Here is a 27861-nt window from a genome sequence, read left to right as displayed (position 1 = left end):
GCAATGCTTATGTGGTAAAGTAGGGCGTGTATCCATCTCTTCTGCTAACGCCACCAACTCCATACTCCCACGACAAATAATAACATCATCGGGTTTGTTCTCCTGATTTCCAAAATAGTTGGATAGACCTGAATTTGACCAGATTTTGCAATTTCGGAGAGCACCATTTTCTAACTTGCCAAAATTGATCCTATAATTTTAAGATTTGGAAAAAGTACTAATAGCCATAGAACTAGAATTATGATTACAAATTATAAATTTTCAAAATTCATACTAATATTTAAGAAAAACTATATAGTATATAAAATGGTAAATTTAATTATCCACAATAGTAGCGGTCCCAAAAAGAGCAAAACAAATGGTGGAAGTTTGTCTTCAACCATGAATACGTGAAGATTTCCACACCACAAATCCAAACCCATAGAAAAACCCCATAATCTTCACTCTCCCTTAACAAAAAAAACAAGCCATGAAATCCCAAAATCCACACTTAAAAATAGCAGCTCTCTCATTGGCCATGGTGCTATACACCTGCTGCACAGCAGCATCGCCGCCGCTGCACCCGGTGGTCCTAATACCGGGCGCGGGCGGGAACCAGCTCGAAGCCCGGCTGACGTCAGCGTACAAGCCTTCAAGCCTGGTGTGCAACCGGTGGTACCCACTGGGGAAGGACCCGGACGGGTGGTTCAGGATATGGTTCGACCCGAGTGTGCTGCTCCGACCCTTCACCAAATGCTTCAGTGATAGGATGAAAATTTACTATGATGCTGATGTTGATGATTACCATAATGCCCCTGGCGTTGAGACGAGAGTCCCCGATTTCGGCTCTATTGAGAGCCTTCTCTATCTTGATCCCAACCTCAAGTAAGCTTAAGCTTCACACTCTCATCAACATGGATGTGGTTTTGGGTTTGTGGATTTTTGTGAAAAACTGGTCAATTATGGAGTAATAAGTTATAAATTGACTAGGGTGCCTTTGATGCTCAAGTTCAATATAGATCATTAATTGTGAAAATAAAGGGTAACAAGTTGGTCAATTATGTCAATTGAAAAGTTGAAATAGACATTTATGTAAATAAATGAATTTAATTTGATTATATCTATTTTTGCGAATTTTCTAGCATGTACTTTCAATTACTAATTGGTTTCTCAATAGATTTCTTGAATTAACATGTAACCTAATGTATTCATGTCATGATATAGTCCACTATTTGGATTTTTTAGTGCTTCTATGATATGTTTGAAATATTCAGAATTTTGTGATATTGAAGTCATGCTCACTTACTAGAAAACCTTACACCAAATTACTAGTATATATACATAACCTATAACATAATGCGATTATGCGTATGATCTGATTATATATGTGAAGCAAGTCTCGCAATTTTTATTAATTTTGTACATGTTCCAATTTTCAGACACATAACATCATATATGGAACCTCTAGTGAAATCCTTGGAAGAAATAGGCTATGTTTCCGGCCAAACTCTCTTCGGCGCACCCTACGATTTTCGCTACGGGTTGGCCGCCGAAGGCCACCCGTGCGATGTCGCCTCTGATTTCCTCGACGACCTCAAAACCCTAATCGAATCAGTAAGTGACTCAAACGGTGGGAGATCGGTAATCCTCGTCTCGCACAGCTTAGGCGGCCTCTTCGCCCTCCACCTCCTCGACCGGGCCCCGCCCTCTTGGCGCAAACGAGTCAAACACCTGATTGCCCTTTCCGCCCCGTGGGGCGGATCAGTAGAAGAAATGCTTACTTTTGCATCGGGGACCACACTGGGCGTGCCATTAGTGGACCCCTTGCTAGTCAGGGAGGAGCAGAGGAGCTCCTCTAGCAACTTATGGTTAATGCCCTCACCCGCAGTTTTTGATGGGGCCCGACCCATCGTGGTCACGCCCAATGCCTCGTACTCGAGTGCTGATATTGTGCGTTTCCTAAGGGATATCGGGTTCCCAGAAGGGGCCCGCCCTTATGAGACGCGCATTTTGCCTCTGGTGGAGAGGTTGCCCCCGCCATTTGGCGTCCCCGTCACGTGTGTGGTGGGGAGTGGGGTGGAGACGGCGGAGACGTTGTTTTACGGGGAGGGCGGGTGGGACGAGCGGCCAAAGGTGGAGTATGGCGACGGCGACGGCACGGTAAACATGGTCAGCTTGATGGCTCTACAGAGTGCTTGGGGTGGGGTAAAGAATCAGTCAATTAAGGTTATAGAGATTGGTGGTGTGTCTCACACATCTATATTGAAAGATGAAATTGCACTTGATGCAATAATTGGTGAAGTTTCTTCAATCAATTCTGAAATTTCTTCAATAATTGGTGAGGTTTCTTCAATCAAATTCGAATGATTATAGAGCAATAAACACGTTGGCAGAATTTTGTATGATAGTAGTAGTCTACAATATTAATGAATACTTTTTTAACGGTGCATATTGTTTATAACAAAATGGAAAATACAAGCAACCAGTGGAGTGTTTGAATTATCAATTCAAAAGATTTTGAATTATGTTATTAAAACCAAACATATTCAATGAGTTATTAGAACAATAATGGAGAGAAAATAAATTAGTAAATTTTCCCACCTATCTTGATCTTTAAACTGCAAATGCAGCTGAGCTAATGCATAGGCTACTTACTAAATATGTGGGCCTTAAAAAGGATACAGTATTATTCTCTATAAATTCTAAAGAATGAATGATGGACTTACAATTGTCCAAATTGAGAGAATGAATTTAACAAGTGTAATAAATTTTAAACTATATCTATTCTTACTATTTCATCCGGTTTATGATTCAAAACTACCCATAATAAATGAGGATTTTTAGACTATTATTTATAAGAGTAAATAATTAGAAATTAATTTGGGTTAATTGATAGTAGGAGTTTTAAGGCTATCATTCAAATTTTAAAATTATTCTTAAAAACGTTCATTCACAGTACGAAATATGGTAGTAACTCTTTTCTTTGTGAATGAAAATGTTCATGTTATCATTTATAACTTGAGACTACACTTAGTTATTAATGTGAATTTTTGAATTAACATTCACTAACTCAAAATCAACTAGAGATTTAATTTTTTTTTAAAACTATCAAAATATTGAAGTCACATTATGGGTATAAAGCAGATAAAAATGAAAAAACAAAATAATTGTCACAATGACTATTATAATCTCATAATACAATTATAAATTACAATAAAAGTATGATTTTAATTTGCATAATATAAAATATATTCAGTTAATCAATAATTATGATTTAACTCATACGAGTAATTTTTTTAATAAAAATAGAAAGAACATAATCATTGAAAGTAACATTTCTTTATTATGCTTTCACCTTGCGCGAGAAAACGCACACAACTTTGAAAATCAAAATCACGAAAAACGACGTCGTAGGAACAGAACATGGCTTGGCTGGCTCGCTCCATCGCCGACAGTCTCCGCCTCGACGGCGAAGAAGAAGGTTCAGCGGCGGCGGTGGACGAGGCCAGGGAGCCCGTAGACAGCTCCACTGCGGGCGACGCCGTGCTCCGTGAGGATCAGCCTCGCGACTCCGCCTTATCAATTGAGGATCGCCGATCGGATACTGAAGGCGGCGCCAGTGACAATCACGATGATTCTGACGGCGATTGCGATCGCCGTGGAGTGAAAGAGGATTTATCGGAATTGCGAGAGAGTTTCACGCGTCAATTTTGGGGCGTTGCTTCTTTTCTCGCTCCTCCGCCGCCGCCTCCCCCTCCGCCGCCGTTGATTTATAGATCGAGCATACAATCGAAATCTGATCCGGCAGGTTCGGTTAATGGTGACGAGGATGAGGGAGAAGAAAAAGGAGGAGGAGAAATGTTGGAGTATGATGAGAGAGAGTCTGGTGAATTAGGGGAATCTGCAGATTTTTCTCCATCGAAGGATGACGATGCAGATATTTTAGAGGATGCAGTAGGGGTTACTGAGGAAGTGTTGGCTTTTGCGAGGAACATCGCGCATCATCCAGAAACTTGGTTGGATTTCCCAATTGAGGAAGAGGAATTTGATGGTAAAGAAACTTAATTTTGCGAGCTTCATTATGTTGATTAATTATGAAATTCAATGATTTCAATTTGAGCTTTTCCATCATTGTTTACTCTGGCTATGTTTTTAGCATTGCTTATTACTTCGTGTAGAATTGAATTGATTGTGGATGTCTGATAGAATGAGAAAGTTGGACTATCTGTGTATGCTGTATACTAGTTTGAGGCGTTGTTTGTTAACAGTTCAAAACATTAGCAAGACAATTTTTAGATAATCCCCAATATTTATTCTTTGGTCTGGACAAGCTTGCTTCTATGTTTATCTGGGGAACATGGCCTTTTTGCAATGCTTAGAGGTTATCATATAGCTTTCAGAGTTTATCTTCGGAAATAGGTTTGATCTTTTAGAAGAGAATGCACCTGACAAGGACAAATATGGAGCAAGCTCAGTATATTGAGCTTACCTTTTAGGACTGAACCTGATGTAGAGATGCTGCATACAGTAAATAAATAGAAGAATAGTGTTTAAAGGCTGATTATATGAATGCTTCAGGACAAATATGGAGCAAGCTCAGTATATTGAGCTTACCTTGTAGGACTGAACCTGATATAGGGATGCTGCATAGAGTAAATAAATAGAAGAATAGTGTTGAAAGGCTGATTATATGGATGCTTACACACAATGTTAGCACATTTTATCTGTGTCTTAGTATTACAGACTAACAGAGTATAAGGGTCGTATATATCCTCTTGCAACATAATCTACTGGTGAGCATGTCTATGAAAAGAATTGAATATATGAATGCTTACACACAGAAGGCATGGATACATGTGTTTCATTCATGATTGCTACTCATTACTTCCTATTTTAAGCTGGAATGGGAGTCTTGATTGTGTTTGGTCAACGGATGCACTTACAGCTATTATAACTAAATGTAAAAATATCCGTAAATCAATATGTTTATGGCTTTCTTTTTGTCTTATACAGATTTTGATATATCAGAGGACCAGTACAAGCATCTATTGGCTATTGAACATTTAGCACCGAGATTAGCTGCTCTCAGATTTGAGCTTTGTCCAGTCCATATGGGTGCTGGCTACTTTTGGATGGTCTACTTCGTTCTTCTGCACTCAAGGTTGAATAAACATGATCGTAACCTGCTGTCTTCGCCACAGGTCAGTTGTTATTAATGTATAAAGAGCATTAGTGTGCATTCAGGTATGAGTAGTTTGGTTCTCTCGACAAAATTGCAAGATGCTAGAATGATTACATAAGCACAAAACATTACTGGATTTGAATTGGCTTCGAAATTACTTTGAGAATGAGCATGACATCATATCTTTACTGACTTTGTGGAAGTGATACAGAATGAGAATTTTGTGGTTCTATTGTTTTCTTGTCCTTTCAAATTATTTAAGCACAAATGATATACTCCTATGATTCTTCTATTGTTCTCTTGTCCTGTCAAAATTTGAAGCACTTCTTGCCTGCTTAATGTACTGCTGGTTCTCACTTGAAGCAGATGGCTTGTTTGTCTCAATTTTCACTCTCTTTTGTATTCTTCCTAGTTCCTACATGTCCCATTAACTATGGAAGTTAAAGTTGGTTTTGTTGGTGAATAGTGTCAAGGTCTTATTGCAGATAAAGCCTAAAATGTTCTGTATAATTGAACTGATTGAATGCAATTAGTTTGCCTTATTTGTAATATTCATTTGCAGCTTGTGCAAGCGAGAGCCATGTGGATGCACGAGCTACAAAAGCAAACTAAAGGGGACTCCTATTGGTCAGGAATAAGTAGTTTCCAATCCAAAAGTAGCACAGATTCACCCCGTGAAAATGTTGTCTGCACTTATGATGACGTTCAGTATGGAAATGACGACTGGAGGTCGGCTTCTGAATCTTCAACACATCAAATAACCGTTGAGCATGAGATTGAGAAGCGTGTACTTGACGAAATTGAGTTTGTTGACAAGTCTGTTATCAAGGAAGATCCACCACCCACACTTCTGGATAAGGAGATTGTTGTGGGTTCTTCCATTGGAATTCGTGTGCCAGTTGTCATTGTTGATGGTGAGGAGGACGACGATGACTGGCTCAAGGATGACTCAGACTTAATTGGGTATACCGGCACCTCACTTACCTTGAATGAAGAAGATATATCATTTAGTGATCTGGAGGACGACGACTCCACTCTGCCCTATAAATACAAAACATCATCCATAGAAAGGAATAAAACGACCAAAACTCCATGAGTCGATCTGCCAGGGGAGATCGTGCTAGAGATCAGGGGACATGAGTGGAATTCGTACCAGTCTTTCTCAGTCCTTGCACGGATCACTCATGTACTGGTTTTCCAAATTGAAGGAGTCACGAGTCACTTGATTATGCTTGGTCGTGCAAGATTTGCTATTAAGACCATCCTCGAACCCCTAGCTGCTGAAGTTGGCTCGCTGCACTCAATGAGATCACAGCTGAGGTAAAAAATTTGATGATCTCAGATTTACTATACTGTAAAGTTCACTACAAGCAGTGAGCAGAAATGTTTTTTTTTCTTGTTTATCTGTTATTTGATCTCTTGAAAAGCTGCATTTGGCTTTAGCCTTTCGAATTTGTTAGTATTACACAACTATAGTTTCAAATGTAAGATTTCAAACTACAGGCGTTTGGATGTAAACATGACAAGAAAAAATTAATTTGGTTGGTTGTAATATTCAGAGCCACCATATATTAGATGAATTATCCAACTAGTTTTATGGTATCTTCAAATTCATCCAAATTTTATATTAACCTCCTATCAATCACTATTTGAAACAACGAAAAATATATATTTTGAATAATCAAGTAGAAGACGACCTTCGATAATAATCAGCTACACATAATCAATATAATCATCCAATTTGGAGATGAATCAGCTACACGTATTCACTTTATAATTATCCAATTATATAGCCACCACAAAAACAGAGAACCAAATCTTAACAACCAAACATGTCATAATGAGAGAGACTAATATCCTGTTAATATTTCGGTGAATAAATAAATAAAATTGATCACGTGATCCTGATCGCAGAAGCACGTGACATATGGAATCCAACCAACCATGACCATCATCAATCTGAATCCCTAAAATTAAAATTACGCCCCTTTTTTCCATTGATTTTCCCTCCCTTTTCTCCCTCACCACACTTTTTGACTTCCACATATCTCTACGACTCTACCGTTCTCTCTCGCAGGTGCGTGTGATGATCGAAACCCATCCCCCATTTCTCTCGATTTAACGTATACACATCAATTACGTGCGAATAGGGGGATTTATACTATCAAGTTGCAATTTTTTGGGGGTTTCTGAGAGTAATTATCAGCCCAATCAGAGAGCTTGTTATATGCAATTGCTCTCCTAATTTTTCGATTTAGGTTAAGAGCTTGATTTCTTTCTCTTTGGACCCCGGTGTTTGAATTTCGTTGAGCTCTGGGGTTCGCTGCTCTCTTTCACATTCGTATTTAGTTTGTTTGTTTGTTTTAATTCGTTGCAAGATCTATGGATAGTGAATTGGTGAAAAGGGGTTTTGATTTCACTAAAAGGAGGAAGAAATGGTTGATTGTAACGGGATTGATTGGGGTTTCGAGCTACGGTGTGTATAGGGTGTATCACATGCCGTCTGTAGCTAGAAAGAGGAAAAGAATCTTGAAGCTGTTAGGATCCCTTGTTTCAATGGCTGAAATGGTTTCTGATTCAGCTGAGATGATGACAGTTGTGTCTAGGGATTTAAAGGAGTTTTTGGAGTCTGATTCGGACAAGATTCCTAATAGTTTGAAGCAGTTGTCGAAGATTGCTCGCTCTGCAGAGTTTTCTGAGTCAGTAGCTCGTCTTTGCCAGTCGATGACAGTGGGCGTTTTGAGGGGTTATAGGGTAGAGAATAGTGTGAGCGACGTCCAAGAAGATGGAGATTCGAGCTTTTCTGATAGGCTTGTCGAAAAGGTGATGTCGGATGCTGGGAAAGGATTTGTCTCGGTTGTTGTAGGTAGCTTTGCTAGGAATTTGGTGTTGGGATTTTATGCTAATGCTGAGAATGGGCATGAGAAGTCAAGTTCCTCGTCGTTGCCTATGTGGTTAAGTGTGGTGACAGATGATAAATGCAGAGTGTTGGTTGCTGATTGCATCAACACTTTTGTTAGCACTGCTGTTACAGTTTATCTCGACAAAACTATGGATGTCAATGTTTACGATGAGATGTTCTCGGGCTTGACTAATCCCAAGCATCATAATAAGATGACCGAGTTTTTAGTTTCTCTCTGTAATGGTGCTGTAGAAACTCTTGTAAAGACCTCTCACCAAGTGCTGACAGCTTCTCCCAAGAAGGGAACGAGCGCCTCTTGTTCAATCACTGATCCCAGTGAAGCTTCAAGCTTCGAAACTCATCCCAGAAGGGATGAAAATGGTTATGTTGGTAACGGATGGGTCAGCAGTGTTTCATCGACACTGGCTGTGCCGAGCAATAGGAAGTTTGTGCTTGATGTCACCGGGAGAGTGACATTTGAGACTGTGCGATCTGTCATTGAGTTTTTCTTGTGGAAAGTGTCAGAGGGCTTGAAGAGAAGTGCGGGTGTGGTTCGTGAGGAGGTTGTGGAGAGGGGATACGAAGTTGTGAGATACGTTGGTGCCAAATCAACCATGATTCTCACCATTTGCCTCTCACTGTTTCTGCATATCCTAGGCAACAGTAGGGCTTTGGTGCCTGCTTAATGTGACCGCGTTCTTGATTTCATAACGCGATCATCTTGCTCTGCAGATGCGGCCGTCTGCCTCAGCGTCTCGGGAAGTTGGGAAACTTCTTGTTTTCCATAATGGCTGTGTGAGAAGGCAATTCCATATACAAGTTGTAGGAGTATGTTTTATGAATTCATTCATCTATTGTGTACATTGTAGAATCTATTTACATTTTGAAGTGCCTTATACTGTTAGTGGACATGAATTTGTACAGAATATTTGATGACCACTTATACTAAATTCTCTAAATATGTTGAACATTTATCTAGATATTTGATGCTGAGTCTTTCCCTTTTACCTACAATCTCTAATTAGGGCATTATCACCGGTGTGCAAATTTCGCGCACTGTGGAGCACATGGGGAGGGCAAAAGGTGTAAAAAACACGGACGTGTGCATCATTTGCCTTCCCCTTTGTGTGCACGCCACTTGACAAACATAATCAATTGGCATCACACATGCTTCACGTGCGGATGACGTACGATTAGTAAAAAAATCCATTTATTTTTTAACGTGTTTTTTTTTTTGAAAAATTGAAATATTAAAAAAAGTCTGTTTCTGCTTTTGATCGACCGTTGGCAGCTAATACCACGTTCACTTTCTTTTATAATATAATTTTAGAATTTTAATTATGTAATTATTCCGGGTTTGCCATTTGCCAACCGAATTTTCTTTTGGCTACCAATCGTAATCAAAATTTAATATTTGATACCATAATTTTTATTTTTATTTATTAGTTTTGGCCCTATGAATGAGAGACTGAGACCATAGATTATTACGATGTGAATGCATTCAAGATTATTACATACATTTAGTATGTCTTTTTCTTTGTGTCCAAGTTAAATAAATACACTACACATGCATGTCCAATTATTGGCCATAGTTTCGCACATGCAACTCCCACCTCACAACTAGTAAAAATTCATAGAAAAACATATATTCTTTTTATACATCTATATATAATATATGTCGTGATAATATTAATAACTACTACTACTTTATTTTCATATGCAATTTTATAATATATTTACCTAAGTAGTGTCAACTTTTCATATTTGCCTAAATGGATTATTTCCCCTTGATGTGGTAATTAATTTACTTTAATATAAAAGCTAACACAACAAGGGAGTGATATTATTACGATAAAAACATCATCATTAATTCATAACATTTTAAAATATATGCTAATGGCCTGAAGTTACTTTAGTGTAACATTGGATTTTAACTTTTGCTACTTTTTTGACAAAATAAATTGGGAGAGACATGATGATAATAGGGAGACATGATGTGCTAGAAATATAAAGTTAAGATCAATAATAATGTTTATTCACTTTTGAGCTGTCTTAAATGATAATGCCTAGTTAAATTTAGATGCCTTACTATGTGGCTTTCTAGCATAAGTGAGAGCATATAATTATAAATAATTCTACTAATGTGTAATAAACATGATTGGATTTGACTTTAAAGATGAGAATCTTTGAGTTTGTTAAGTCGATATATGACTAATAATGAAATAATTTGTGACAAGATCTTATTCGATCGTGACATTTAAAAACTTTGTTGCTTTTAGTAAGAGATGATCTAATTATAATATTTTCCAAGCTATTTTTGTTTATTAGTAATATAAATTACTTGGTCACGGACTAAAAGTTCGGTTATGTGATATATTGCTTAATTAAACGGTATTAGTGATATTATTTGTGAGTTAGAAAGTTGTGTATTTTATATAATCAATGAAAGTATAACGGTGCTATTCCTAGATCCAAATATTTCAATAATCTTTTAGAAAAGGTTCGAAATTAGTTCATAATATATTCATTAATTTATAATAGATTAATGTGTTACATATTAACTCTTTTGCAATAATTTAGGAAAAAGATTGGCCTTTTCAAATTTAATGCATATATTAATTTGGGATGAGATATATGCAAAATTATCTTAAATCAAACTTGAAATCATATACACGAATTTATAATAAAATCTTTCAAATAAAATTGGTTGATTATGTACCTGTAATTTATGTATGTTTATCGTTATTTGGAGAGAAAATAGAGAGATAAACTAGTAGGAGTAATATTTAATCATGCATCTCGAATCCCTATTTTCCACATTATGGAGCAATTATTATTTAGTAAAAAGAGAACAAAATCTTTGATTCGTTAATTATGTCTTATTAAACGCGTGTTAATAGTTAAAACTTGTAATATTTGATTCGATAATATATATTTGTGCCCATTTTAATAATATGATTGTGCTACATGGACCACCATGTTTGCAACATTCATCTATGAAAATGATCGCATTGTAAATACACAAATAAATCACAATCACATGCAAAATTGTCACCTAAAATTGAATTTATTGCTATAAAAATCAATAATATAATCACGCAATTAACAAATTAAATCGCATTAAAAAGAAAATCACACATTTCAATTAAGTTAATTAATAAGGAGTATGATATTCCAACATATATATTCGATATCTCAATTTTCACAAAGCAAAACCCACCAAAAAAAAGGGATTGAAAAACAGTTGAAGATGTGAATTTCCATCTTACTTATATAATTAATTTAAGAAATCAATCAAAACCTCTCGCCTTTTTACCTTTGCCTACGATCCTCCGCCTAATCCTTCTCCCATCGCCGTCGCCTCTGCAATCGGCGCCGGCGAAGATGAGCGGATTCGATTCGTCGGCGAAATCGTCTTCGTAGGTGGAGATTCGGATGCAGGAGCATCTCTCGAGCGAGGCGAAGAAGGCGCCGGTGATGCCGTTTACCAGCCACATGGCGACGCCGTCGAGCTTCGCGCAGCCGGAGTGCGGCCGGGCGGACCGCGGCGCGGCGGAGGTGGAGGCTGCCATGGTGGATTGGGCGGAGAGGAGTGGGAGGAGTTTGGAATTTGGATTGAATAAGTAATGGAAATGCAGAGAGAGAGAGAGAGAGAGGGTTTTGAAGTTTTGATAATGATTTGGTTTTGTTTGTAATTAATTAATTACTAATAGATGGTGAAGGGATCTAAAGGTGGAATTTGATCATAGATTTGTAATCAATACTCAATCTCACGCGTGATGCGATTAAAATTTGTAAATTAGTCGATTATATAGCAGTGGGAGACATTTCTTTTTGGCACGGAGATTAAGAAGAGACATTTTTTTTCAGCACGGAGATTAAGAAAAATTGTGTTATGTAAATTAAGTAAAAGAAAGAAATAGTAGGTAAGAAAAGCTGTGTTAAGTGGATTAAGTAAAAGAAGAATAAAGTAGGAAATAGAAAAGGTAAGGAGAGAATAAATTAATGATAGTAAAGTAAGTGAGAAGAAATGTGTTGACTTTTACTAATAATGGAAATGACCTCACTACTATGGTACGTTGACCCCACTATTATGGAACGTACCAAAATAACAAAATGATTCTACTACTATGGAACGGGGGAGTAGTATGATTTGTTGACATGAATTTATTTTAAAGTAATAATAAAAGTATGATTCAAATAATAAGGGATATTGGCATATCATGGAATTTTAAAAAAGTTGAGTTTTTCTAACGAACTTTGAAATTGGCAAATAATATCACGAACTTTATTTACCTTGGGTTTGTTATTTCCCACCAGTGAAAAATTCCGGTAAATAATACTCTCATATTTTTCGTAATTTCTCGACAACAACTTCGAGAGTTTCAAGATTTTCGATCTTTGATAATAGTTTTTCTTGAAGCACACCCTCCAAATTTGTTCTTCAATCTATTAATATAACCAGAATTTTTTCACTGATGGGAAATAACAAACTCAGGGTCAAGTTCGTGATATTATTTGTCAATTTCAAAATTCATGAGAAAAAATCAACCTTTTGAAAGTTCAATGATATTAAGTGTCAATATCATAAATAATAGTAATAAATTGCTTGATATAAAATAAATTAAAATTAAAATATGGTTTTATACTTTTATTTCGCTAAAGGCAAATTATAAGAAAAAAATTTATGAATTTTAGTATGTCCCATGATTTCGAAAATCAGCCACAATAATAATGAATTTTAATATTTTTTAAATTTTAATGCGAAAAGCTATTTTGATTTCCTAATTGTAAGTATGTTGGTTTGACGCTGCATGCTTCTAATTATGACGTTGTTAAAATATTTGGTATGTGTGTTGGCCTCCGCCTATCACATTCTCATGAGAAAATTGAAAATATTAAAGTTCATGATGATTGCATAAATAAAAGTATAAAACTACGATAGCTTGTACGGGTGGGAATATAAGTATAATATATTGAAATTGCATGAGATTACTGGCATGAAAAATATCATATTGTTTTCATATCAATTTTTTGAATGTATCCAAATGTTGATATTGAGCATTTTAATGCCAATATTACATACAACTACTTCTTATCGTGATAAAAGCTTATCAAGCATTTTCAATTATTCCTTTTTTTTTTCGGTAGTTAATTATTCAATGCAACACAACGATAGCAAGTCAATATTAGTTGGACTAGTCACAAAAGGTTGAGCCATGATGTTCACGGATAAATTGTGGATTAGTTAAACAAATGTTAAATCAAGAGATTTACTCAAGATAAAGAATAAAGTAGCGTAAGATGCATTAATTTTATTACATATAACTGAACCAAAAATTGAAGATTTGATATGTGAGGAATAGAGCCCAAGAGGATTAAAAGTCTCATTAATTTAAAAAATTGTAGACTTGGAGGCTAAGAGCATCCGCCAGGATGCGGATGTCCCATTGGACTTCTCGTCGGACTTCCTAAAAATACATTCTGCCACGTTATAAGGATTTTCTATTGCACTACCACATCATAAAGACATCCAACTGCACAATGACGGACATCCCCAAGGACTTCCCTCGCGGACTTCCCGCAATAAAAATTTCACAAATTCACAAATATGCAATTTACATTACGGAATTAAAATTTTGACATGAATACGAGGAAAATGTAACGTTTTTATTTTTTAAAAAAACATACATATTTAAACTAAAAAAAGTACATGGTTCACCAAAAAAAACCATTCCGAACTAAAAAACTATTCAAAAAAAGTACATGGTATGATATGTTTTTGTTTTATGTCTTAATTTCCGATGATAATACATGCGTTAGAGTTTTTAAAAAAATCGTATATACAAAGTTTGCAACAAGCAGTACGTACAGAGTTTTTTATTATATAAAAAAAATCGGAACGTCCGCGTCGGCGATGCAATGGCGGACGTTACGACGGACGTCGCCGAAAAGCCGCGGACATGCGGTTTCCGCAGCGGACGTCCGAGTCCTTCGCTACCGCGCCGCGCGGACGACCGGCACGCCGTTCGGACGTCCGGCGGGAAGTCCACCGCTAGAGATGCTCTAAGTAATTTTGTTTTGATATTTATTTATTTCCTAGTTAATAGAGTATATAGATAGAAAAATATTAATTATTTTTTTTTCGATCAAATTAGGATTTTCTTTGATAGTAATTTGCTTCTAGTTTATTTTCCTTTTTATCGTAGAACCTTGTACCTACAAAGGCCTCGAATCTTCAATTTATTGTCGACTCAAATTGTTATTATTACTAGATTATTGCTAGTATCATTATTCATTAACTTAAAGTACGTATTTTAAGATACTTTTATTAATTACGACTGTAATTGTATCTATTATGGCTTATTTGTTATGAAATAGAAAATTCATCATCATCTTCCTCGTATCATTATCATAATCACCATCAAAAAACAATTGATTTAGCTTAATCAGGCTCAAAATCTCTCTCAAACCCTTCCGATTGAACTAATTAGACGCCGCAGTAAATTCAGAGAATTCGCACAATTGAATTGATCCCCCAGGTATTGATTTTTCTTAAGAAATTTCGAAAATCCGCAAAATTGTTAATTTTTTGTGCCTTTGCATCTGTAGATGGTAAATTTGAACAACAAGGCTGTGTATTGATGGCCAATTTGATCATCTTAATTTGATTCTGTTTAGAGTGATTTTGCTGAAAAACGGTGCCGTTTCGGGTCAAGCCCCCCTTATTTTCATCGAAAGCCGAGTGGGTGGGCAGACATTCCTTCTTATGCAACTGGTGACTGCAATTATTGTAGACGAAGCATTACACGTGGATTGCAGTGAAATCGAGTGGAATTTGATTTTGCCTCAGAATTTCCTAGATATAAACGGAGTCAAAATCAGTGCTTCAGAGTAAGGCTTTCTCCGCTTGGTGTGAAGATGTTCGATGATAAATCGCTAACCCTTCCTCGGTGAGATTTCATATGCTGTTCTAATTGCCTCGAATTGCTGTTTGAATTAGGGCGTTTTTATTCAATTTGAAGAGATTAATTTGGAAGAATGTATATCTGTTCGGATCATGTCGGCGAAGATTGTTCCGAGGATCGGATTTGGCTTGAGTAATTCTATCATAACTGTGAGGTTTCTGTTTCCGGAATTCATTTCGATCAATTGGAGTGTTGATTTATTGTAGGAAATCTAAGATGATCGGATATTTCCGCCTCTAGTTGCTTATTTGATATTTACATATGCCAATGTGAGGAGGAAAATTATGATCTTGTGTTTAAATTTGAGGTGATTAGGTGGTTAGATAGGCTGCTGCTTTGACAGCTGATTGCTACTTAGTTTCTTTAGTTGCTAATTCATGCAGTTTTTTTAATTCTGGAATTTAATTCTATAATATTTCATTGTTGAGATTGTTATCAATGTAAACCTCTTGATATATTGCATAGTGTTACCTATTGAGATTTTCTGGAACACTTTTTTGGTACATTATGTTTATGTGGGTATCATGCAAATTGGCAGGCACGAGCTGTTGAGCATTATTAGAAAGCACTCAAAGTCTATAGGAAAAACCACATTAGATGAGGAGGTGGCACAAGATGATTTGGAAATGGACCCTAGCTTCTGGCATAACATCATTGACTCGTATTTTGTTCGCAGTAGAGAGTCCAGGGGGCGTGAGGATGATGATCTTCTATTCTTTGTTAGAAAAATGGTAGCAGTTACATCTATAAATGCAATCTTCACTCTTCAGTTAATATTATGGAAAAACAGAGAAGCTTAAGTGCAGTTATCCTTGTAGAATTCGGAGTCGCAAAAACACAATGGTGATGTAGAAGGCAACTCTCCTTACTTTGTACGCAGGTGGGCACCTGAGGTAATTGGACAAGAATATACATTTTATCGATCATTAAATAACCATTATATGTCTCTCATTCTTATATACTGAAGAATTACATTTTCTTTCTTTTTTGTTTGTTGATTTAGAGGAGCATTTTCTGAATCTTCATTGGCACCCATAATCTATCATGCATCGAAACTCTTCGTAGACTGTTCACTGTAACTTCTATGTGAAATAAAAAGTCACTTACTAGGTGTGCCCTTATTGTTATAACTGAGATTGTGTGGTTCTTCTCTGTCATGCACATGTTCATTGGGAACATGGAAGATTATATGTGTAATACTTAAACATTCCTTGTTCTGAACTATTTAATGGTAAACTATTTCTTTTGCTGACATATTATTTTCTTCCATGCTAATTTGAAGTAATGTCTGGATGGGCCATCTTGTTGCGCTAATTTATAAAGCATATCATCATGGCACTGTATTGGAATTATGACTTTGTATGACATAAAAAACTCTAGTTAATTTAGAATCTATTGAAATTTCATATTACTCTCTTTTGATACAAAAGTGTTGTGGTGTAACTGGTGTTGCATTAGGTGGCCTCTACCTTCTCCTCTACCTTCTCCTTTTGAATGGCGTTCTTTGAATAATAAACAAAGTTTTACCGAAATACATTCACAATTTCCACTGTGTTTTATTCCTTACTTATGGTCAGTGTTCTACTAAGCTTTATGAATCTGAGAGAAAATGGAACATGCTTGTTCTATATTAAGTTTTGGAACTCTTATCTACTTCTTTTTTTTAGTATGCAGCTCTGCGTGTCATGCTGAGATATTTGTTTACTTTCTATTAGATGCAACTCATTCCTTTTGTCTTGCAGTTGGATGAATTAGTTGGTGGGAGTTCAATATATATAGATTGGAGGCGTTCTTTTTATCTGAATTTGATTGCTCATACCTCCTTCAATGTGACTGTAGCAATTTGCAGGTAACCTGTTATATTTCCATGCTCAAAGAAGTTTCATTCACGAAAGTTTGATAAGACTCATATTTTTTTGTTGTTTTTAAACCTCATTGTTACTTATCCTTTTTCTGGTTGGAACATTTGATTATATTGGTCTTGGCACTGTATTGATTGAAGCATTCATGAGATTTGGAGGCTAATATAATGATGCCTGCCCATAGCCAATTTTAAGAATATTTACAAATGAGGCAACACTAATACTGATAGTATATTCTTTAGAACAACCCAAATGTATGATTAATAAAGACAAATTGTGATTGGTAATTGTTGGAAGTGATAGGCTGTGTCTTATTAATAAAATGTTAAGAGAGATCTTAAACTCTTAATGCACTTGGAGTGTAGGGATCAAAGTGCAGGGTGCATAAAGGCAAATTCTTGACATGTTTGTTTTGATTAAACATGCTAGTGTGGGAGTAATAAAGCATATAGGGTACCTCTCATGGGAGTTCCTTGCATCTGTTATATCTTTGTTCCATTTTCCAGCTTGAACAACTTAACTTGCACTAGGGAGAATTTCTTGTGATGGAATGCATTTTCTAGAGAAAATTACTATTTATCTTTCAATTTCAAATGAATTTAGTGTGTTCTTTTTCCTTTCTAGTCATCAGGTCATTCGGCAATATCAACAGGGCGAAACTTTGTCTCCTATCTATAAGGTATCAAGCTATCCATGTCTTTCTAGTTTGTATGAAAGGGATTTCCCTAAAATTTGGTCACGAAGTAGTCCTGAGGTTTTGGAGATGATGGGGCTTGAGGTATACCCTCTGAGTCCCACCTAGGCACTGAAAGTCTTGTTGGTCCGATTGGCCTCCCAAACTATTAAAAGTGGGGCAGCCAGACCCCTGACTGACGGCTAACGCTGCCATGCACGTTAATTGAACGAGTGCAATTTATCTTACCTAATTCCAACCGATTCTGGGTATGATACAGAACAATGTGGGTATTGTTGGAATGCCTTGTTGTAGGATTTATAATATCACCTTTAATCCATTGATAGGGTGTAGGATAATAGAGTAATTGAACGTCAACATCCCGCTGATGAGGTTCTGTGTGCTCGACTTAGACTGAGAGTTCGGATGTTGATTCAGCATCGAATGTTGAAATTGAAGGAGGGGTTCAAACCCCACTGTGAATCTGTGATCAATCTGCCATTATGTTAATTTTGCAGATGGACGGCCCTGTGCTGTGTAATTGACTATGGAATTACGCCACCATTTTGAGATAAAAACTCAAATTTTCAATTCAAAAGTTTGTTGTGATTCTGTGCTCAATTCTATTGCTTATGATTGTTGATCGACCATATTGAGACCACAGCCACATAGCTCAGACTTTGGGGTTTAAACCTTCTTTAATTTTAACATGTCATCAAATGGACGCCAAGATTTGAAATATAAGAACAAACAAACTCCTGTTGCCAAACTTTCTGTCCTATTGCTCCATGGATCAAGAAAGTAAAGAAGCAGGTTCCTTCTTCATTAGCATTTGGGTGACCTTCCTTTTGCACTCTATGCTCCACTTTCTTGTTTCTTTTTGTATCCCCAATAGTAATTGTTTTATTAAGAAATTTAGCAGTAGTCACTTTGCTTGGATTCAATGGATGTTTTATTTTAGTTTAAATTCCAATAGATCTAGAGCTTTAATATGTATGATAATTCTTTAAATCCCTTTGCCTCTAGGAAACAATTAACATGTTATGTTAACAGGTTGTGAAGACTGTATATGCATCTCCGAGTCGTATTAATTTTCATTTGGATTCAAGAAAGGCAAGAATTTCTCATACCAAGCTGTATATCTCATTTTTGTGTTGCTCTTGATCTTCATTGTTACTTACATGTGCATTCAGGAAGTAGAAACAACACCTGCATATCCAGATATATGTTTTGCAGTAGATGATTTTGATTCCACTTTTGATTCAGTGGTAAGCTTCTCATTAATGGTTCTACTTCATGCATCTTCATTTGTACTGTACATTTGTTTCTTTAGTGTTTGAGCTTTTAAATCCATAAAGTATTGAGATTTCCAGTGAGCGTATTTCCTTAACTTAAGGTTGTTTCATGTTCTTTGTGTTTTACTTATGCTTGGCTGTCCCCAACAAGTTGATATATGCTTTTCGAATCTGCTAAAGTAGCTATAGTTGAAAGTTTCAAAAACTGTTGCATGCTTAGGAGTACAGCTTTAGAGGAGAATGCAAGAATTGTGCTTATTGTTTAGATGTGATATATATGACCACTACTGTATAAAATTATAGCATACCTGTGTCTATAATTTACACGCAACTCCAACTAATCCCCTAATTGTCTCTGTAGTAACAAGATAGTTCATATATAGGATTATTGAGCATGAACTTAAAAGCACTCTCAATTGCTATGCATGGGATGACTATGAAGGGCCTTACTAATATACATACATATATGCAGTGTTTGATACCGTGTGTCTAATTTGCTTAATTGATTGTTCAATCTGTCACCACAATTAGTTTGCTGGTGCCTGATTCAGAGTCTCTTTTTCATGATTTGTCATCAATAATAATATTAGTGGTTATTATTTTTTGAAATATTCAGAAAATGGCATAAGACTTTTCAAAGGGAACAAATCACTGTTAAATTAGCCTACTGGATCAGTTTTACCAATCCTTTATTAGTTCTTTACCCTCGTATTTTGGCAGTTGTAATTGTAATACATATTCTTTATTAGTGCTATCTAATATTTTTAATCCACAGGTCTTGACTGATCCAGATCACTGTTATTGTGTGTTGCTAAATGCTCATGACGGGGCAGCATTTCCAATTGAAAGAAAAACAGAGCAAGCTAATTCAGAGGTTTCTTCACCTGAGAACGTTACAAGTCATGGCAAGACAAAGAACTCCAAGGTAGTTTTAGAAAATGCGAATAACTGTTTTCCCAAGGATAGTGCTACCTCCTCAGACAACTAACCTTTTTTCTCCAAAGATCACCCTTTTCTCAGGTTTTGTCAGCTACCAAATGGTTCGAGAGGCATATGATGGTAATCTACTAAGATGTTTTAGATGTACCTATATATGTTCTCTTTACATATCACCCTTCATTTCCTTAAATTAAATTTCTTATATGGCTATTTGAGGACTGGAATATCCTAACAAATCCTTAAACCCATTCTAAAAACACAAAAAAGTGGTTGATTCCGTTTGATCATCTGTTACTATTAAGATATACATGAATACATCCTTTGTTAGTCAAAAACAGATGTGAAATCCCTAAAAGCCATTTTCTCCACTCTCACTACTAACCATTTGATTAAAACTTATACTCCTATGTTACATAATCAAAATTTGATAGCATGCGTAGTCCTAGTCTTGTCTATGATTGATTACTCAAAATGATCCTCACTGTAAGCATGAGCTCTCACGTTGCAGAAATTTGTTTATAGAAGGAAGTAAATTGCGGATATTAGTATATTACAATATGCATGCTATATTCATATCTTTAGAGTATGTCTTGATCAGCTTATATGCTTTGTTCCAGCTGGCAGGTCCGGGTTTGGGAGCCTTCTGTCTCTTGGTCATTCCTCTGCCAGAACTGACAGGATATTCATGAAAGGTCCAGGAGGGCGTGGTGAAGTCGAAGTAGCCGTCTCTGGAATCCTAGGTGAGTCAACAAATGCGATGCCATCTTATTTCAAAGTTGCAGTAAACTTTTATTTGGTTTAATTCAGAACTATGTGCATGTATAATGCTGCAAAGTGCTCAGTTGTTGTCTGCTTATTAAAATACTTCATCCTATTGGGACGAGGCTTAAATAAAAAGGACATGCATGTCCTTGGACTAGAGAAGCAGTTACTCTGGTAAAATAATCGATCTTTCCTGCTGCACTATGACCTCTATAGTCTCTCAAAATTGGCTTCGTTTCATGACCTAATCCTTCTCAAAATCTGCATCTTTAGATTGAACATGGAAAATGCTGATAACCTAAATGTGTGGCTCCACTCACACAACAATGTTACCTCAAATACTTGCGCTACATCCGTTTATAGTTGCTATTTGCCTGGGTTTCCAATCGCTCAGATTTTGAATTCTTAAGAGTGAATTTTGCCATCATTACTTGAAAGCAAGTTAAATTTTTGCACGTCCTCCACAGATCAGAGCAAGGTGGATTTAGGTCCTCAATCACCGATTCAGATATCTAAAAAGGGTCTTGGTTTAGGAACTATTGTACGCAAAGCAGCATCCGTGGCATCAACAGCAGCAAAGCAGGCTTATGCTGCAGCCTCGTCCTCTCCCAACTTGGATGGCGAGATGTTACCCCTCAAGTGCTGTTTAATGTCCATCTCATTGCCATGGGAGAATATTGTTCATGATCTCCTATTCAAGGTGACTGGTTCACCAAGCCTTTTAAATCGAAACATCGATATTTTTTTTATTAGATCTCACAGTACATCTAACCTATGCCTCAACGCGAAATGCAGGGGAGTCCGGCTGTCAACTTGTAGCTGTTGTTGCGAGTTTTCGAGCTTTCACTTCTCGTGGAAAAAAAGGCTGTTGTAGTGGAAGAGAAAATGTTGAGGCTCAGTGTAAATTACATGTATCTTGGTTATTGCAATGAGTTGAATTCTCAGTAGTGTTTTCTATTTTTGTTTAGTAAAAATAATGTCTAGTTTTATATGTAGCCAAATTTATATCTGTATTTCTTCTCAAAAGATAGTAAATTTATATTTGAATTTGTTTTTGTCCCTATCTCACTATGTACGTGAGCAGTTTGATTATATTGAATGAGAAACAATTTTAACAAAACCCTATTTAAGATCACTCATAAAATATTCAAACTTCATAAAATATCTTACTGAAATTCAATAGTTTAAAAAAAACGAGAAAATTCTTGTTTTTTTAAAAAAAGAAATAAAACGAAAATTTAAACAATAAAGACCTCGAGGAGAGCCCATTCAACAATTTTCCTGCTCGAACCTTCTTCATATCTCAGGTAAACTCTCTCGGTAAACTCTCTCTCTCTAGTTTATCGCGGTGAGTACTTGTGATTAATGCTCGTGTTGCTTCGATTACTAGCTACTTTTGATGTTGAGCTTTCATTGGAATGAATTTAGCTTCTTAAATCTCAGAACTTAAACTTTCCCGCTATTCGTTTAAATTCATTTTTTTGCAGTATTTGTAGATTGTGTTGATCTGTAGTTTGATTTGCACGATTTACTTTAGATTATCGCTTAATCCTTTGCTTAATTATTTACGATTTGCGAATTTAGTGAAAACATAGGTCTGAGTTCGAGCTGGATTTGAGCTTAGATTTTGCTTTGCCTTTCACATACTAAACCCTTAATTGACGTTTTAGCCAGTTTTGCTACTGATAAGTGAATTGTTCTTCTGTAAATTTAAATAGATTATTTCCATGTCGCTAGCGTAATTGACCTAGTTCACTCGCCATTGTTACTGCTATTTTAAGTTTCTGTTCGGTGAGGATTAAAAGTGACCCTTTTTTTCAGCTGTGAATGGATACCGGAGGCAATTCTCTGCCTTCTGGAGCCGATGGGGTCAAACGGAAAGTGAGCTATTTCTACGACCCAGAGGTCGGGAACTATTACTATGGGCAAGGTCACCCGATGAAGCCTCACAGGATGCGCATGACGCACGCGCTTCTCGCACATTATGGATTGTTGCAGCATATGCACGTCCTGAAGCCGAATCCTGCTAGGGACAAAGACCTTTGCAGATTTCATGCTGATGATTATATTTCTTTTCTGAGGAGCATCACACCGGAGACGCAACAGGAGCAGCTCAGGCAGCTGAAGAGGTTTAATGTTGGCGAAGACTGTCCTGTATTTGACGGTCTCTACTCGTTCTGCCAGACTTATGCGGGTGGGTCGGTTGGTGGGGCCGTGAAGCTAAATCATGGACATTGTGATATAGCAGTGAATTGGGCTGGTGGGTTGCATCATGCCAAGAAATGCGAGGCTTCTGGTTTTTGCTATGTGAATGACATTGTGTTGGCTATCTTAGAACTTCTAAAAGTTCATGAGGTTGGTTTTCCTTATATGCCCTCTTTCCTGTTTTGTATTTACAGATTTCTTGGATTGCAGATATCTAGAGCAGTATACCACTAGAATGTGTTTTTGATCTATTATTGTGCCTCTATCTTGCTACAGTTTGTCACCAATAAAATTCATCTTGAAATTGTGTTCTAAACGAAACAAGTTAATCTTTCTTAGTATTAAGTATGAATCAGTCGATTTGATTTTAAGTTGCAAAAAAGAACTTAACATGAAGAAGGGACTAATTCTTACGACTAAATTTTATATCTTTGATTTCAAATATCTTGCACAGATTGATTCCATTTTTAGTTTCTTCAGTATACTTCTGTTTTTGCAAATTTATGTCAAATTATTGCTGACCCAGATGCCAACATTTCAATTGCCAGATTTTGGTGATATTGATGCTTCAGTCTCTTTGTACTTCAATTTTAAATCTTCTTCTTTGCTGCATAACCACCAGGATATGCCCTGTGGTTATTTGGATGTTTGGACCATGTTAATTACAGTAATTGTACTGCATTCTCTGCATTGGCATTTTATTAATTTCTTAATTGAACTCATTTCATTGTTTCAGCGTGTTCTGTATGTAGACATTGATATTCACCATGGTGATGGAGTTGAGGAGGCATTTTACACTACAGACAGGGTGATGACTGTTTCTTTTCATAAATTTGGTGATTATTTTCCTGGTACAGGCGATGTACGAGACATTGGATATGGAAAGGGAAAATATTACTCTCTTAATGTTCCCTTGGATGATGGAATTGATGACGAAAGTTATCAGTCTCTGTTTAAGCCAATAATGGGAAAGGTTATGGAGGTTTTTAAACCTGGTGCTGTAGTATTACAATGCGGGGCAGACTCTCTGTCTGGAGATCGGCTAGGATGCTTTAATCTCTCCATCAAAGGTCATGCTGAGTGCGTGAAGTTTATGAGATCATTCAATGTGCCTCTACTGTTGTTGGGTGGTGGCGGCTACACTATACGTAATGTTGCTCGTTGCTGGTGTTATGAGGTATCCCAATATTCTAGATCATGTGTAAAAATTAAGTATATAGCTGAGATTAGACATGCTAGTAGGATATCCAATGCCAAATTTAGGAACAGCACTTGTTTTGAAGTTAGATGAAAATTAAGTATGAACCAATGTACTTCTTCAGAAAGCCCTATGAGAAGTTTTTTCCTATAGAAAATTGTCAACTGTGAACATGTACACTTTCAACGTAGAGATGTGTCTCTCATTAATGGAACCAGTAACATAGACCCATATCCCCAGGCCCACATCTTAATTTTCTTGGAAAATGAGAAGGCTTTTACATGGTTCCTCTAAATTCATATGTATGATCTTTTAAATATATACTCCCCTCTCCACCTCCCTTCCCCTGTCTGTTGTTATGCTTACTACTTGACAAATTTGATTTTACAGACAGGTGTAGCACTTGGTATGGAACTTGATGACAAGATGCCACAACATGAGTACTATGAATATTTTGGCCCTGATTATACTCTACATGTTGCTCCAAGTAACATGGAAAATAAAAACTCCCGCCATTTACTGGAAGAGATCAGATCAAAGCTTCTTGAGAATCTCTCGAGCCTTCAGCATGCACCAAGTGTCCCATTTCAGGAGCGGCCACCAGATAGTGAAATGCCAGAGGTTACTTTCGCATCCACTAGTTAATTTCTTATACTTGAGCTATTCACATGGCATGCACCATTTCTAAAAAAATGTCTATGTTTTATTGGGTTTTGGCCACGACTCCCGATACAATGTGATGCACTCCTTGCTTGTTTGCATTCTCTTGCACAATCTTTGAGTCACTCTCCACTGACATAGTGACATTGAAGATCTGATTCACCTAAATAGAAGGATATGCAATTAAAGAAATATGCAACTTTTATATCTTTATTTCAGCATGAACTACTTGTTTTTTGGAATTCTATTCCTGACCTTAAAATGCATCCATAATAGAACTAAGCAGTTCAATAGATTTATTAGGCCAAGTTTCTTTCTGCGTCATTACCCACTTTGCTAGCCGTTTACTTTTCAAGCTATGGGTTAATTGTGAAATAGGATTTTAATAATCACAGTTTATTTTTAAGTATTTTATGTCTCTATTGGATATTTGGATTATTGTACCTCTGTTTTTGTTTCCCTAGAAGAAAAATGGAAGATAAGAGGATGTACAAACGTAACCTTTATCCATCTTCTAAACAAATACCAAAATCTGAAGTTCTCCATGTTTGGAAGTTAAGACTCTATTTAAACTGTTCTTAACATGTTTATATGCAGATGGAAGAAGATCGTGATGGAGAGGACGAGAGATATGACCCCGATTCTGACATGGATCTTGATGATGAACGGTACATTTTTGTTCTCTTTGCACTTTTCAAAAAAATAATTTCTTTACTCTCAAGGCTTTTGAATATTACTTTCGTGCACAGGAAGCCTCTACCAGGCAGAGCGAAGAGTGAATTTTCTGAACCCGAACCAAAAGATATGGTACTTAATGCTATTCTTATTCATCCTTCTTAAAACTTAAAAGTAGCTTTTGTAGCTTCAGAATTGTAGGATAAGGTGTAATGATTATATAAATTTACCATCATAATTTATAGGTATATCCGGCTATCCGCACAACTTCTGCTTTTACTTGTTTGAAAATCAGGGATGTTACAACTTTGCTGTAATTATCCATGATTGTTTTTCTTGTTGTAGGACGTGGTCAAAGAGGATGAGCCGAATAGGGAAGTTGACCTGAAATGCTCTGAGCCTCTTGCCTAAGAGATATTACACTACCTAGTCCATGCCACACTAAGTGATTTTGGTGAAATTCTCGATATGCTTCATTTCGTAATGTTATAGATCACATCAGGGATTCTGTCATGAATTTGCATCTGTACAGCTAGGATTACTTGTAAATTTATGCAAGCATAGCAATCCTGGCTGAGGAGGAAACATTTGAGATAATGACTATGTTATTACTTTGTTTGGTTGTTTAAAATTCATTTCTCCTCTCAGTAATCAACCATACAGTTCCCAACTGTAAGATCTTTATATGGATGTGTTTGCTGTATTGTAGTAGCATTTAAAATTCTGGAACCTGAGAAATTCTTATTATTTATTATTGGTGCAGCAACTACACTCTTAAAACTACATTTTTAGTGCTGTATTTGATCGAGGATTTTGGAGGGGCTGAGATTCGATGTAGGTAGAATTGATATAGTATTTTACAAATCTGAGAAATAATTCCACATAATATCAAATAATTTCCGAAAAGTACCTAGAAAGTTAAGGGTAAAAATTTGGTTTTTTTCTCATTGTTTCAGCATTTTATATGGAAATGTTTTAAATCTTTGGATAATTGTGAAAAATATTCAAGGTTTCATTATTAGCTTCAAAATATTCTGGCAAAAAAAATCAGATTAAAGCCGAAAGTCAAACGCTGTGTACTCCACAAGTCGACTACGAATCAGATTTCTCCAATCTATGATAATCTCAACTAATATCACTTATATAATAGAATAACATTATTGAGGTGGTGACTCATTTAACTTCGATGTATTTTCATAGGTCATGTTTCGAAGCATTTTATAGACGAGCACAATTGCGTACTAATTGTTCATGCAATATTTGAATTGACCTCAGGTTTACTAAATGAAGAGACACAAAAGATTATAAAATTTCAGTGTTTAAGTACTTCTATCCATGCAACCTTGGTATGGTTATTTAAGTACTTCTACCCCAAAAAAATAGATAAACTTGTAAATAACAAAGTTTTAAATGTATAATTGTGGTCGATTTCCTCATGCATTTTAAAATTATTACTCAGAACAAAAATACGAAGATTCAATGTTGAAGGAGAACAAGCCAAATCTCAGTTCGAATTGCATTTCACTCCTAATCGCAACCATTCAAATTGAAAGTATTTTGAGGCACATTGAGACTTTTGTTTCTCCAAAAAGAGTGTATAGGGCTACTACTAACTTGAATGCACATTCTTCGGGTTTTGTCCTCTTCAAGCATGCAAATTGGATCCTCTATTGTAGCTTTTCGTGTATTAGTTTACGCGTGGCGATATTTTGTAGATGTAATAAGAGATTTTGTACAGATATTGTAATAGAGGGATCCGACTTGATGTGTGTATGTGTGTTTACTAGCCGTGGGTTTTACCCTTCGTTTGTTTCGAGAAATCTATCAATCAATTTGAATTCTTTCCTTTTTCATTTGTTCCATGACTGGCGAGGGTGTTAGACAATTGAGAGGACCATAACCTAGTATGAGACGATCGGTAAGGATGCACCTCTAGTGTAGCAGTTATCATGCCCATGTCAAACTTGTATTGCCAAGTGCACAACAGAGTACTGCTGACATCATCTAAATATTAAGTCCGACAATGAAGCGCGACTCAGTTGGTCCGACAATATTGAAGCGCAGTTCTGTTGGTAAGACGTTTTTCCTCCAATTAATAGGAGGGGTTCGAGTCATCACAAGGATAGTAGATAGGGACCATTGTTGATCATCTTTATATATAAAAAATGCCCATGGGCAGATTTTGGGAGGGGCTCTACAGTTGATTCCTTTGGACCCCCAAATAACCTAATAATCCCTTAGGATTGAGTAAAAAAAATACAATGACCATCTTCGGAATGTAGAAATATTATTATTTCTAATACACCAACATATAAAGTAAAAGGTCTGGCTCTAATTCTATGGTACATTACAGGTCTTAAGGTTTCATTCCTAAGGTGCAATCTCAATCCTTGTACATTCCGTCACACTATGTCAACATGTTATATCCAAAATCGTTACCTCTAATCACAATTTAATTAGATCACCTATCTTTTTATGCATTTTTTTAATTTTTATTAGGTCGAGTATCTTTTTATTTATACCTTCTTAATCATATTTTAGATTTTTAGTAAATGTTTTTG

The 27861-nt window shown here is 36.3% G+C and overlaps 5 protein-coding genes across 8 annotated transcripts; all 5 read left to right on the top strand.

The window, feature by feature from the left end:
* The first annotated feature begins 397 nt into the window (after nucleotides 1–397).
* LOC125215269 (alpha/beta-Hydrolases superfamily protein) lies at nucleotides 398–2428 on the top strand. Its single transcript, XM_048116643.2, has 2 exons — nucleotides 398–864; nucleotides 1419–2428. The coding sequence occupies exons 1-2, from the start codon at nucleotides 470–472 to the stop codon at nucleotides 2344–2346; spliced, it is 1323 nt and encodes a 440-aa protein (XP_047972600.1). The 5' UTR covers nucleotides 398–469; the 3' UTR covers nucleotides 2347–2428.
* Nucleotides 2429–3335: 907 nt separating this feature from the next.
* Nucleotides 3336–6744, top strand: LOC125202627 (uncharacterized). Its single transcript, XM_048101069.2, has 3 exons — nucleotides 3336–4030; nucleotides 4993–5180; nucleotides 5724–6744. Exons 1-3 carry the CDS (start codon nucleotides 3403–3405, stop codon nucleotides 6255–6257), a joined length of 1350 nt encoding a protein of 449 aa, XP_047957026.1. The 5' UTR covers nucleotides 3336–3402; the 3' UTR covers nucleotides 6258–6744.
* A 312-nt stretch (nucleotides 6745–7056) lies between these two features.
* Nucleotides 7057–9041, top strand: LOC125209704 (protein PHLOEM PROTEIN 2-LIKE A10-like). Its single transcript, XM_048109291.2, has one exon. It carries the CDS (start codon nucleotides 7544–7546, stop codon nucleotides 8747–8749), a length of 1206 nt encoding a protein of 401 aa, XP_047965248.1. The 5' UTR covers nucleotides 7057–7543; the 3' UTR covers nucleotides 8750–9041.
* A 5388-nt stretch (nucleotides 9042–14429) lies between these two features.
* LOC125201641 (uncharacterized) lies at nucleotides 14430–21625 on the top strand. 4 transcript variants are annotated; one of them, XM_048099836.2, is made up of 13 exons: nucleotides 14430–14605; nucleotides 14745–15016; nucleotides 15570–15762; nucleotides 15850–15924; nucleotides 16774–16880; nucleotides 17518–17572; nucleotides 18620–18679; nucleotides 18760–18834; nucleotides 19637–19786; nucleotides 19866–19920; nucleotides 20418–20540; nucleotides 21096–21262; nucleotides 21358–21625. In XM_048099836.2, the coding sequence occupies exons 2-13, from the start codon at nucleotides 14985–14987 to the stop codon at nucleotides 21379–21381; spliced, it is 1116 nt and encodes a 371-aa protein (XP_047955793.1). In that variant the 5' UTR covers nucleotides 14430–14605; nucleotides 14745–14984; the 3' UTR covers nucleotides 21382–21625. The 4 variants fall into 4 exon arrangements, with proteins under 4 accessions (XP_047955793.1, XP_047955791.1, XP_088919906.1 ...); XM_048099834.2 differs by having other exon boundaries at nucleotides 14432–14605; nucleotides 21030–21262; XM_089063780.1 differs by having other exon boundaries at nucleotides 14432–14605; nucleotides 14676–15016; nucleotides 21030–21262.
* A 119-nt stretch (nucleotides 21626–21744) lies between these two features.
* Nucleotides 21745–26047, top strand: LOC125200974 (histone deacetylase 19). The gene is made up of 7 exons (XM_048098827.2): nucleotides 21745–21869; nucleotides 22384–22917; nucleotides 23504–23944; nucleotides 24356–24586; nucleotides 25223–25293; nucleotides 25375–25432; nucleotides 25646–26047. The coding sequence occupies exons 2-7, from the start codon at nucleotides 22390–22392 to the stop codon at nucleotides 25709–25711; spliced, it is 1395 nt and encodes a 464-aa protein (XP_047954784.1). The 5' UTR covers nucleotides 21745–21869; nucleotides 22384–22389; the 3' UTR covers nucleotides 25712–26047.
* Nucleotides 26048–27861: the final 1814 nt, after the last annotated feature.

The sequence above is a fragment of the Salvia hispanica genome, chromosome 2, assembly GCF_029641045.1.
Source record: "Salvia hispanica isolate PSC_SH4W2 chromosome 2, Shi_PSC_v1, whole genome shotgun sequence".
Lineage (NCBI taxonomy): Eukaryota > Viridiplantae > Streptophyta > Magnoliopsida > Lamiales > Lamiaceae > Salvia > Salvia hispanica.
The sequence above is the reverse complement of the archived record's forward strand: the minus strand, read 5'-3'. Positions and strand labels throughout refer to the sequence as shown.

Coding starts and splice junctions, on each gene's coding strand:
- LOC125200974 (XM_048098827.2), top strand. CDS start 22,390: ATGGATACCGGAGGCAATTCTCTGCCTTCTGGAGCCGATGGGGTCAAA. Junction 23,945..24,355: donor CTCGTTGCTGGTGTTATGAG/GTATCCCAATAT, acceptor TTGATTTTACAG/ACAGGTGTAGCACTTGGTAT. Junction 25,433..25,645: donor AACCCGAACCAAAAGATATG/GTACTTAATGCT, acceptor TTCTTGTTGTAG/GACGTGGTCAAAGAGGATGA.
- LOC125209704 (XM_048109291.2), top strand. CDS start 7,544: ATGGATAGTGAATTGGTGAAAAGGGGTTTTGATTTCACTAAAAGGAGG.
- LOC125215269 (XM_048116643.2), top strand. CDS start 470: ATGAAATCCCAAAATCCACACTTAAAAATAGCAGCTCTCTCATTGGCC. Junction 865..1,418: donor TATCTTGATCCCAACCTCAA/GTAAGCTTAAGC, acceptor TCCAATTTTCAG/ACACATAACATCATATATGG.
- LOC125202627 (XM_048101069.2), top strand. CDS start 3,403: ATGGCTTGGCTGGCTCGCTCCATCGCCGACAGTCTCCGCCTCGACGGC. Junction 4,031..4,992: donor TGAGGAAGAGGAATTTGATG/GTAAAGAAACTT, acceptor TGTCTTATACAG/ATTTTGATATATCAGAGGAC. Junction 5,181..5,723: donor ACCTGCTGTCTTCGCCACAG/GTCAGTTGTTAT, acceptor ATTCATTTGCAG/CTTGTGCAAGCGAGAGCCAT.
- LOC125201641 (XM_048099834.2), top strand. CDS start 14,985: ATGTTCGATGATAAATCGCTAACCCTTCCTCG. Junction 17,573..18,619: donor CTTTGTCTCCTATCTATAAG/GTATCAAGCTAT, acceptor TTATGTTAACAG/GTTGTGAAGACTGTATATGC. Junction 21,263..21,357: donor TTCATGATCTCCTATTCAAG/GTGACTGGTTCA, acceptor CGCGAAATGCAG/GGGAGTCCGGCTGTCAACTT.